This window comes from Rhinolophus sinicus, chromosome 10 (genome assembly GCF_057876585.1).
Source record: "Rhinolophus sinicus isolate RSI-liver-muscle chromosome 10, RSI-T2T, whole genome shotgun sequence".
Lineage (NCBI taxonomy): Eukaryota > Metazoa > Chordata > Mammalia > Chiroptera > Rhinolophidae > Rhinolophus > Rhinolophus sinicus.
This window is the reverse complement of record NC_142510.1, coordinates 8,061,299-8,073,435: the sequence shown is the minus strand read 5'-3', so window position 1 is coordinate 8,073,435 and position 12,137 is coordinate 8,061,299. Positions and strand designations below refer to the sequence as shown.

General features: G+C 48.7%; 1 protein-coding gene across 11 annotated transcripts in view; it reads left to right on the top strand.

Annotated features, from left to right (window-relative positions):
• Positions 1-12,137, top strand: part of CLEC16A (C-type lectin domain containing 16A) — a 189,967-nt gene that overhangs the window by 40,387 nt on the left and 137,443 nt on the right. For 7 of the 11 annotated variants that reach the window (XM_074323096.2, XM_074323100.2, XM_074323095.2 and 4 more), the window contains one exon: positions 8,259-8,490. In XM_074323096.2, the coding sequence (XP_074179197.1) occupies positions 8,259-8,490 (232 nt within the window). The remainder of the gene's footprint in view (positions 1-8,258; positions 8,491-12,137) is intronic. The other 4 variants (XM_074323098.2, XM_074323101.2, XM_074323097.2 and 1 more) reach the window with 1 other exon arrangement.

Sequence of the window (12,137 nt, the reverse complement as noted above, 5' to 3'; positions counted from 1 at the left end):
CTGGGATCAGAGAGAGCCCAGGATGCAAGAAACGGATCTGGTCAGTGGGGGTGGGGAGGGGCGTGGGGCGTTTTTCTAGAAGCGGGCCATGCTTCTCGCTTGACGTCTCATTTGGGGCAGTATTAGCTCCCGCTCTCCCATGTGGAAGCCGACACTTACAGAGGTAAAGTGATTGTTCCATTGTCACCCAGGTGCGGGGATTGCAGGCGTTCAGCCCCGAATCTTCGTGCCGTTTCTGTTTTGTGTCCTTATGTCACCATCTGCAAGCATAGTCACTTCCAGTTTAGCATGAGATGTAGGGTTCAGGACCGAGTGTTTCGGGTACTTGAGAGTCACCAATATGTCACAGTCCATTATCTTCTTTTATAGAACAGACATAATAGTAAAATACTCTTCCTAAAGAAATACCAAATAAGTGCTTGGTATGTCATTATCTAATGAGAGTGTATTTTATTTTCCATGAGTGTCGAACATGCCTCTTCAGTCATAAATATCCTGCAGTTCATTCATCCTACAAGCATTCATTACCTCCTGATTGACTGCCAGCTGCGGTGCTGGGGTGGGCGGCAGAGAAATGACCTGAGAGGGAGAAGGCCAGGGCGGGTGAAGCTGGTCTGCAGACCCAGCAGCACCCCAGAGCTTTCTGTCCAGGAAGTCACTGCTCCATCTCGATGTTACCTGCTGTTTGTCACAGAGATGCTGAGTGCGTGGGCAGCGCGTGTTTCCTGAGCTCCGAGATTGTTCTGATTTCAGATAAATGGGTATTTCTTTGGTTTATGCCTCTGCCGCTGCAGCGCTCGCAGATAATTGGCCAATTCGTGGAGAACAATGCCATGCTCCTCTTGTTAATGGAAGTGGCCTGTTACCTCTTCATGTTTCCCCCCTCGCTAGGTTTTATTTTCCCCATTAAATTTGGCAGCGTTGCCCAGACGCCTCGCTGATGTGGTTGCGATCGTGCATTCTGGACACGCATTTGGGCTTTGGTTCAGCAGCCCCACATCACTCAGGGTTTGGCATGTAACACTCGCTGCCATACATCACCTTGGAGTTTCTTCCGTCTCATGTTTGCTTGCTGATCACCTCATTCTGGAACGAGGAGAGGCTCGCTCTGCAGCATTTGTTGGCCCGCTTCCCTCCATAGCCGGTTGCAAAGCCACATGCAGTGCTTTATGCTGTGCTCGGCCTAAACCTGGGCCACTGTGACCCTCTGTGATATTGGCAGCTCTGTACATGAGGCAAAAATGGGCAACAGTTACACACTGTGGTCGGCCACAGTGATCAACCGATCGGAGGGTCACCTGGTGAGTGACATGTCAACGTCCCTGCGCGTTTGCGCCACAGCTCCCCCAGTGAGTGTGACAGTATCGGGCCTTTACCCCAGCCCTTAGTGCTGGTGGAAGGGGATGGATGTTTGAGTAGTGCAGCAGCTCGGTTGCACACAGGGGCACTGACACTAGACTTCCTGGGTTCAAGTCCTGCCTCTGCCTCTCAATAGCCGGGGACCTTGGGTAAGTCCCTCACTCTCTGCAACTCTCTGCCCCATTCGTCCTTTGGAGGATAAAGTGAGGCAGTGTCTGCAAAGTGCTCAGAGCAGTTCGGGCACATTTTAGATGCTCACGGGGGTTACTGACAGTTGTTATTACCTGGAAAAAATAATGAGAGAGTATGCTGCCTCTTGGCACCACAGAGCAGCCCTGGGGGGGATGTGCTAATAGGAGACCCATTTGATGCATGTGGAAACTGAGGCCCATAGAGAAGGCAGTGAGCAGTGCAGCCAGGACTCAAACCAAGGTGAACGGGACTCCAAGCCGAGGTTCCGGCTGCTCCAGCGTCCCTGTGGATCCCACCCTGCCTTTGTCTATGCACCACACTAGTCCCCTGAGGCTGGAGGTTGGTGAGATGGGCCAGGCTCCCAGGAGCACTTTGGGGAGGCTGAGCCCAGACCACTAACAAACCAGAAAGCCAGTGAACAGTGTTTCCGGGAGCTAGGGAGTCAAGGTTAAAACAGAGAGAGTGGTTGTTTTTTTATTTTATTTATTTATTTATTTATTTATTTATTTATTTTTTATTAGTTTCAGGTGCACAAAACAATGTAATAGTTAGACATTTACCATTTATATCCCTCACCCAGTGATAATCCCTCTCGCCCCATCCACTACCCCTCTGACATCACACACAGCCATTACATTTCCACTGTCTCTATTCCTAATGCTGTACTCCGCTTCTTGTAAGTATATATGTATATATAATTGTAGTTAACATTCATTATTGTTCAGCTTCAGCTTCAGGGGTACAGTGCAGTGATCAGGCATCTACATCATCCCTGAGGTGGTCTCCCTAATGGGACAAGTGTCCATCTGACACCCTACAAAATCTTTACAGCATTTTGATTACATTCCCCAAACTGACTTTCGTATCCCCATGGCAATCTTGTGGTTACCGATTTGTGCTTTCTAATCCCCTCACCTTCCCCCTTATCCACCCCGCCCCACACACACATCTAGCAATTGTTTTTTAAAAGTTAGCCCCTCCCCTGCCATTTCTTTCATCCTAGTGATCTATTTGCCAGAGAGTTGAAGGTGAACAAATATTTCTAGAATGCCCCTTGGTGGCAGGCATTATGCCCAGCATTTTTGCATTCAGGATCTCATTTCAGCCCCATAGTAGCAAATGACGAAGTTGCTATTGTCCCTCTTTTAAAAATGAGAAAACTGAGGCTCATTTGGTCAGGGTCTCTCAGTCAGTAAGTGGGTCTGAGATCTGGGCTTGGGTTTGCCCTTACGTTGGGCACGTTTTTGTTAGTCAATATGGCTGCCTCCTGTCTTAGGGGAAAACCTTTCTCCTGGTTCTCAATTCCTTTAGCAGAACTGCTTGAAGTGAGGGATTCTGGTTGCTTCCTCAAAAGGTGAGTGAGCGAGGCCTGGGAGAGCCTGGGAGGTGAGCTTTCCTAGCGTTCCCGTTGTGACCACTCCTGCAGATCCAGACAGAATTCCAGAGCCATGTCTCCTGTCCTTTCCCTTTCCTACCTGTTCTAGCCTTTCTCCCTCCTTCTCAGCCAAGGTTCTGCCTGGTGTTCATGCTGCTTTTCCTGGCCACCCTTCAGCCACTGCCTTCTCCCCTCCCTACGGTAACACTGAGTAGGCCCAAAGAAACGCACGCAACGGGTTATACCTACTAGGTGCTGAAGCAAGGGCACGCGGGCATCACTTCCCAGGCCGTGAGCGTCTTGAGCAGCTGGCTGGAGAGGCCACCTCCCGGCCCAGCATCTCCCCTGACTTCCGTGTGCAAGCTGCTCTCTGGGCGCTGGCTGAGCACATTGTGTCCCAGGGTACCGCCGCTGTCACCAAGCACATGGTCTCCAGGTGGCCCTGGCCTTGACAGAAGTAAAGGGTGAATGGCCAGAGCTCTGAGCTGACCTTTCTACCCTTCTTCTCTCTTCATGAGTGTCCTGGTGAACTGTTAACAGTCAAGACGTGGAGCAGTCACTTCCTTCTCCGTGGAGCCCTTCTCAGCCCCGCCCAGCTCCTGGCCCCACGCAGTTCCCACTTTTCCTCCTGCCCCCAGGGTCCTCTTCCTCCTACTCTCCGTGTGGACGCACGCCAGTACCTGGCCTGCTCCGGGCTGGACTGTGAGTGCCCTGAAGGCGTGGCCTGGGCGTCCTCGCTCTCAGCCCGGCACTTGGTGTGTGGTCGGCTCGGTGAGTGACTAGGTCAGGCCCCTAGCGATGGCACTGAATCCAGCTTCCCAAGTTGTCTGATTGGCTCCTAGCTCGTATTTAGGGCATTGCGACAATCTGACTTTATTGAAAATCCTCTAGGTAAATATTTTTTTTTTAAATTGAGAGATAACATAAACAAAGTACATAAAGGTACAGTATCCTCAGTGTATATGTGATTACAACTATGTGTAAATCAGGTCAAGATGGAACACTTTTCTGACATCCCATACAGGTCCTTCTCAGTCTATGAGCGACACCCCCCTCCAGCCCTTCCTTCCAGCCCATCACCGTTCTGACTTATAGACGTACCTTTTTAAAGGTATTTTTAAAAAATTGTGGCAAAGTACATATAACAAATAACGTCTGTGATGGGTTAACCATTTTTAAGAATACAGTTCAGTGGTATTAGGTACATTCTTTCAAGGTCGTCTTTACATTTAAATGGCACTGGCCATACTTTCTTGGGGTAAAACAATTGAATGATACAGAAGCAAGTAGAGTAGAAAGTGAAAGTTCCCCTAACCTCAGTATCTCCCTCAGAAGGAACCACTGTTTTCAGTTTGTGTATCCTTCCAGACCTTGCTTGATGTACTGTCATGCAAATATCTATCAACACAGGAAAACATGAGATATTATATGTACATGTTTTAAATTGGTAGTTTCATTTTTTAACTGTAAGTGGAATCCTTGATTAATTGATCGATTGCAGCTACCGTTTTCTTGCACAGTCTGTGCCCAGGCCTTTTCTAAGGGGGTGCATGTGCCTAGACCTCGTGGGGGACATTCTGATTGGCATCTGTGCCATCAGTGACGCTGCCTCCCCTCCTTCACTTAGACCAGCCTTGTGTGTTTCCATCCTTCCTCCTGACCCTCACTGTCCTTACACTCTGCTCAGATCCCACAGCCCCTAAAAGACCTTAGTTATTACTGACCCCTAGGGGGATCACCTCAAGTATTTAACTTTTAAGCAAGGGCCAAAGCCTTAGGTTGGAGGGGTGACGGCTGGTGGAAGGCGTCATTAACCAGCAGGCGTGGGCAGACACTTTAGGGGACGGTTAAACCCTCAGGCCACCCCTGAAGTCACATGCGGGTCTTCAGCTGGCCCAGACCCTAGAAGCCAGCGTGAATGTCTAGCCAGAGCCCACAGCTGTCCCCTGGACTTCCCACTTGGGTACCTGGCAGAATCTCTGTGATCGGGGAGGAAGGCCCCCAGCTTCTCCTGCCTCGCAGGCTCCAGGTCGGGAGCTGAGCCTGCGGCGAAACCCCACCTACAGCGTGTGGGAAACAAACCTTGTTTGCAGAATACTTTCCTCTGCGGCCTGCGTGGTGTGCTTGCTTTATGAGAAGACAAACCCAAGCCTTCTGATTTTTGACTGAAGCGGGCTTCACCACTTTTGGTCGGTTTCATCGCACTTGCTTTTCTTCCAGGAGCTGTGCGAAGTTCAGCTCCTGACGGTGTCAGGCAACTTTTTTCTTCCCTTCTTCCCTTTCTCTTCTTCTTTTTGTTGTTCTCACGTTCACTTCGGATACAGGATGGTACAGGCAGCCATGAATGTGCTCAGCGGCCCACCCTTTAGAGCACCTGCCCTGCTCCAGGCCCCTGGGTTGCTGTTGAGGGCACAGTGGGGAGTAGGACGGACGGGCCTTCTCCTGGGGCTTCCATCGGGAAGTAACGAGGAGATTCCACAAGGCTCTGGACCAGAGCAGCAGGAATGATATTGAATCTTTACCCACATTTCCCAGCCAAGCTCTCTCAGCTTCTCCATGGTAACTGTGATTTTGATGTTGTTAATAATAAGGGGGGAAAAATTAGATTCTTTTTTAAATATGGAAGAAAAAAAGGAAAAATAAAGTCCATAACGCCAGTGTCCAAATGATCCTTGTTGAATTTTTTTAAATGTTAACATGCATACATGATTAGAAATGTCAAATTCAGTGGAAAGATATAGAAATAAAAAATTTTAAGTGCACGTGTGTGGGTGTGCGCACACAGTACCACCACCTTTCTTTCCCTAAAGATGAAATAGTAATGTATTCTTATGCAGCTTTCCAGGGAAAATTGTGTTTATACCATCATGTGGCGCCTTAGAAAAGCTTAACCTGAAAGGGACCCTACTATGTTCCCTGTTCTTGCTTTCTCATACTGCTGCTGTTTCTGTATCATTGTCTCGAGGTATTAAAAGACATCAGTCTTTTGTAAAAGCTACATGGATTCCTAAAGGGTGACTACCTAACTGCTCCCGTGTTGATGGGTATTTAGGTTTTTTCCAGCTGTTTTCTGAGTAGCTTGCATGTTAAAGGTTTGAAATTCCCCCAGCAAGTGTGCCTTCCCTTCTTCCAGTCCCCGACACCTGATCATCGAGAAAGCAGATCCCTTTGGAAAGTTTTAAAATTCATTTTCACAGTTGATCTTTTTGTTTTGTTTTTTAACGTAGGCAGTGAAAGGAAGATAATTGTCATTCACACGTTGGGTGCTTCCTGTATCGCCAGGCTCTGAGGGAACTTGACATCCATGATTTCATTTCATTCTAGGTCAGGGTTCCTTGCCCCATGTGTCAGACCGGGGACCTGAAACTCAGAGAGGCCCCACAGTTCAGGGAGTGTTCACGTGGGGTTCACACAGCCCTGACCAGCCGTGGACTTTGCGCTCCGTTTCACTTTCCTCCGTTCTGTCATTTGTTCCGTACATTAGTGCCCACACCACACGCAGCTCAGGGAGAGTTTCTACATCTCCCCCGTGTGAATCTCTGCTCGGAACTTCTGAGTGGTGGTTTGCTTCGCGTTTGGTCTCAGTTTTTTGTTTCTGAAAGCTTTGACTGTGTATGGTGTGCTCTCACCTTCACTGGGAGTAAGTGGTGATCAGAGGAAGCAGTCATTTCTTCTTGTGGCCCTGACTCGGGTTCGGGTCCTCCAGGAGAGGACGTGATGGGGATGCAGGGCTGCGTTCGTTCAATCACAGCCTCCTGCGTGGCTCTAATGGATGCTGTCTTGCCAAGTGCTGCCCGCTCCACACACTCCCATCTCTGGGCTCTTGGGGGTTGGCATCTGTCATGCGCGAGCTGGGTTTCCTGGACTCTGGAATCATGTCTCAATTCATCTGTCATTTTTGTGGATGAATAATCCTAAGTGGGTAAATAAAAATTAATGTTTGGATTTGGATGCTAATTTAGCTTTCAATTACGTTTTATTTTGAGTGTTATTGAAATTAATTTGTGTCCCTTGAGCACATCCTATTTATTGGCAAGGGACAGTGGCCCCCAGAATACAATTGGTGGTGGTTTGGGGTAAATTCAGAAGATGGATAAACCATATCAAGATAATGGAAAAGTTTGCTTTAAAACTGTTTTCTTTTGTAATGACAAAATGATATCTGAACATCATCCAGACCCTGGGAAGAGAAAAACACTTCAATCCGAATCCTGCATCAAACAAATCAGTTTCCTTTTGTCTTTGCTCCTTTCTAGTCCTGGTCCATTTGCATGTAAATACTTTTTAGTGAGTACTAAATATGGAACTGAGTTTGAGCTCCTGGTGAAGCACTGTTGTTTTAGGAGGAGCCCAGGCTTTGGGGTTGGGCAAGCGTCTATTAAAATTCTGACCCTGCTGCTCAGTAGCTGTGTGACATCAGGCAAGTCACTTAACATTTCTGAGCCTCTATTTTCTCATCTATAAAATGGGACTGATAGTCCCGGTATCTCCTGGTTGTTGTAAGGACTGAAATACAGCCATGTTTTCCACAATATGGTACAGGAACCACTGGTGACAGGCCTGCTTCATTTCTCTTAGAAGTCTTCTGACTTTTTAGGGAAAAACTTTTTCCTTTGGGGCAAGCTTCCATTGAGGATGAGCTTTAACTTATCACTGATACTCGCCAGGCTCCCATTCAAAGAAAATCAGCATTTGGCTACATCCAGTCACCTTGCTTTTTCTTTTCTGTTATTTATTTTTATAATAGCAAGGTATACTGGTGTGCCGTTTCTTATAGTGCTGTACCACTTCTTTTAAAATAAATTGATCTCAATTCAAAGTTGATAACATCAGTGTGCTGTAGTTGAGACATACATTGTGCAACTGGTACGTGGGTTCGAATCCCAGCTCTGCCACCTCCTGACTGTATGACCTTGGGTGGGTCATTTAACGTCTCTGAGCCTCAGGTTCCTCATCTGTAAAACGATAACCACAGTACTGTCTCGTGAGGTTGTGAAGTTAAATGAGATCATATAGTCAAGAGCTCTTAGAACAGCATCTGGCACATACACAGTAGAGTGTTAACAGAAGTGTGACTCTTATGCACGTGACTGCCCTTTGGGAAGCTTGGAGCTGGTGTTGGCGACTAATGACAGCGGGCAGTAATGGCAGCTGGCGCTATTGTTTTGATGAATAATGACGATGTTGACAATAGTCCTAATGCTAAACTCAGAGGTATCATATGTTATTTTGGAAATGAATGACTTGGGGCAGAAACCCTGGGGCAACGTGTTATGATCCAGTGAGCTGCCAAGGTCCTAATCTGCCTGTTGTCTCGATCTGCCTTTCCTAGGCCAAGCCCAGCATTCGGTGCTTCATTAAACCCACCGAGTCGCTCGAGCGGTCCCTTGAAATGAACAAGCACAAGGGCAAGCGGCGGGTGCAAAAGAGACCCAACTACAAAAACGTTGGGGAGGAGGAAGATGAGGACAAAGGGCCCGCCGAGGATGCCCAGGAAGACGCCGAGAAGGCTAAAGGTACAGAGGGTGGTTCAAAAGGCATGAAGACAAGTGGGGAGCGAGAAGGTGAGTGCGCCTGCGGTCACCGCCCTGCGGCCCGCGCTGCGAGCCGGGCTGTTCCGTGTGTCCGGTCCTCCCTTGTGTGTCAGCCGGTGCTTCTCGGGGTGCCTGACACCGGTGTACCTCACTCTATACAACCCAGACGTTTGGAGGCAGAGCTGATACAAGGTCTGCCCTCCCTGGATGGGTGACCTGGAGCAGGGTTCTTTACTTTTAACTCGTGCCTCAGTTTTCCCATCTGTAAAAGAAGGTAATAACTAGTATTTACTTTGTTATTATGAGAATTAAATGAGTTACTATATGTGACATGCCCAGAGCAGTGCCTGGCCTGTGTCGTAAATATTTACTGCTGCTGCTACTGTTACTACCATTATTATTATCATCTTTCTCATTATTGCTGTTCTTGTTATTCCCGATAACCCGGGATTGTGATTTTTGACGGGAGTCATTATTTGAAGTGCACTGCAGGAAGGAAAGGGGCCAGTGTTTAATGAACTTCTATGCTTTTGACAAGCTTGGTTTTTGGGAATCAAATAATCCACTGTAATCCCCTAGATGCTTATATTACGATTTTTGTAAAAGTCCTGTCTGTTTAGAGTGAGGTGCACCGTGTTTGGTGCCTGTGTGCTCAATATAGTTCAGGCCTCCTTTTTGCCTTTGTCAGGAATGACTCTGTTTTATTTTTCACCTTCTCTCATTTAGATGCTAAGACCTTCTCCATCTGAAGAGCATGATCTGCTCTGGGGTTAAGCAAGCTTAAACTGTCCAGTTCCTTGTATCACGGGCCAGGCACACAGCCACACAGATGGGGGCCCTGGCTACAGCCCCAGGCACTCAGGGGGGAGGACGTGATGGGTGGAAATGGGTGGGGGCTCTGCTCGCTGGACATGAGCTCTCACCACGCCTTCTGGGACAGATGTGGGCTGTCCTCAGCTCCCAGCTGTGGTCCGCAGGGGGTGTGGGGAGCACTTCCAGAAGCCGTCCTCCCGGGTCCTGCGCCAGCAGTGGTGCTCCGAAACCAGCTCTCCCTGGCCTATCAGCCTGGACTGTGCGAGTCCCTAGTCCCAGGCGTCTGAAGCTGGGAAACAGTGGCTCAGTAAATCAGCGACTGGGAACTCCTGTTTGGGGGAGTTTGCTGCAATTATGCAGCCCGTACCCGCCCCTGTCCACATCCCACTGGCCCCGTTGCAATTCTTGGTGGCTCTCAGTGAATGCCACAAGCACATTTTGATAAATGTCACTAAAGTATCTCTCTGGTGCCACTCAGCCCTCTTTTTGAGGCTGAGATCTACAGCATGCTTTTATTACATTTCTGCTCAAAGTGTGGAGTAAGCGTTTTTGGTTTAGGAATTCTCTTTGGCTCAGAAAACCTTTGCCAACAATGATCACTTTGGTGGCGGGGTAGGGTGAGGGGCAAACACAAGGAAAGCCATACTTGTTTGCTTACTTAGATCATTTGGATTTTTTTTTTTAAAACTCGGAAGATAATTGGCTTTCTTAAACCCTAGGGTTAGCTGTCTTGTAGCCACATCGGGGGAAAGGGACGACTTTACCCCGTTTTGTACACTGTGCTCTCATCGATTTTGTTTTGGAAAGATGCTACCCCTTTCATTCCAGTCCTTTTAAGGGCTGCTCTCTAACCAGGCCTGGGCCGTGACTAACCGTGGTGTGGACGGGGTAGGCTTGGCCTCAAGCACACAACCAAATGAGTCATCTGGGCGGCCCAGTCCTGGTGACAGGGGCTTCCGTGGCTTGGCAAGGCTGCCGTTCCATGCTGAGCCCACCTGCTCTGTGCAGGGGGCAAGGGGAGAAATGTTCACCAATTTCCAAAAATGTGTCTTCCCGGTGGTCACTTGGCCAGGTTGTGCCAGATAGAGCCCAGGAATTTCCCAAGAGGCTTTGCTTGGACAGTTGGTGTGGACTTCAGAGCTCAGTCGAGTGGGGCTCTCAGTGACCCGCTCAGAGTTTTGCTGTCTTACTGTTTTCTTGAACGTGCATTAGTCTTCTCACCCAGCTCACCATAAATAAATACGGTGTTCACAGGCCCGTCCAGCAAAGAGACACCTACCTGGGCAGCAGGAGTTTTATTCTGTTGCTTTTTGAATTGTATATCTGATCTCTTAGTTATTCTTATATTTGAAGGCGCGGCTGGTGGCTGTTCTCTCCTTAGACTATCTGTGTTTGGGTAAAACTGCACAGCTGTCAATTCCGGTGACTTGAAAGGGCGTCAGGCACATTTTCTCATTCAGTGTCAAGCCAGAGGACAGTGTAGAAGGGGCGGTGCCTGGGAGATGGGAGACGTGACGTGCAGAGACGATTGTTGGCAGTGCCAGGCTCTCATCCTGCCAACTTACCTCCCAGTGGAGAGGGAGCTGCTCCTTCCCAGTGTCCACAGCTGAGGTCAGGGGCCGATGCCCGATGCCCGGTGCTGCTTGGCCTGGCCTGGGTCACGTGTCTGCCCTATGGGGACTCCCTCAGTGAAAACTAAAATGTGTTCATCAGAAGAAGGGGCACAAATGCTGGGCCAGCAGAAAGCCACTCTGTTTCGTGTGTTCCTCATCCCCTGAAGGCTGTCTTCTCCCTTCCTGTTTTGAGGTAGATAGGGGGCTGTTTTCCGCGCCAAATGCTTTCTTCCCTAGCAAGCTTCTTGCATTACCTCCGGATCTAAGGCCTGCCTACCTGCCTACCCTGCCATCCCATGCTAGTGGTGAAATCTTAACTTCAAAAGGTGGCCTAAAGCACAGGAGTAACAGGGCATGTGGTTACAGGTCACAATTTTGCCATGACCTGATTGGTTTTTTTGTTTAATTCTAAGATTTTATTGGGGAAGGGAAACAGGACTTTATTAGGGAACAGTGTGTACTTCCAGGACTTTTTTCCAAGTTAAGTTGTCCTTTCAATCTTAGTTGTGGAGGGTGCAGCTCAGCTCCAGATCCAGTTGTCTTTGCTAGTTGCAGGGGGTGCTGCCCACCATCCCTTGCGGGAGTTGAACCGGCAACCTTGTGGTTGAGAGGACGCACTCTAACCAACTGAGCCATCCAGGAGCTCAGCGGCAGCTCAGCTCAAGGTGCCGTGTTCAATCTTTAGTTGCAGGGGGCGCTGCCCACCATCCTTTGCAGGACTCGAGGAGTTGAACTGGCAACCTTGTGGTTGAGAGCCCACTGGCCCATGTGGGAATCGAACCGGCAGCCTTCGGAGTTAGGAGCATGGAGCTCTAACCGCCTGCACCACCAGGCCGGCCTCCATGACCTGATTTGAATGTGGCATTGACATGTCTTTTTCTACAAATTTAGCACCCCAAATTCACACCTCCTCCACATGTAAGCCCAGATGAGGAAGCTGTAGGAAATGAATGTGCACCCCTGGACCCTCCACGGGGTTTTACAGAGAAATTTGCTCTGTTTCAATGTATTAAGCAACTCATTCTGAAACCCAAGAAAATCACAGGGGCCCCTAAATGTTCAGAAATTGAATACTAAACACAAGACGAGGGGTGCCCCGGTCCCTTCAGCCACAGGAGGGTTCACCCCACTCGTTTGTACATTCGTGTCTTAGCGGGCTCTTCGGCTGCAAGAGCATTCATCTCTTTTGGGATTCACTTAGAGCAGTAACTTAATAAACATGCCAGAAACAAGAGAATGAATCGTTTGAAC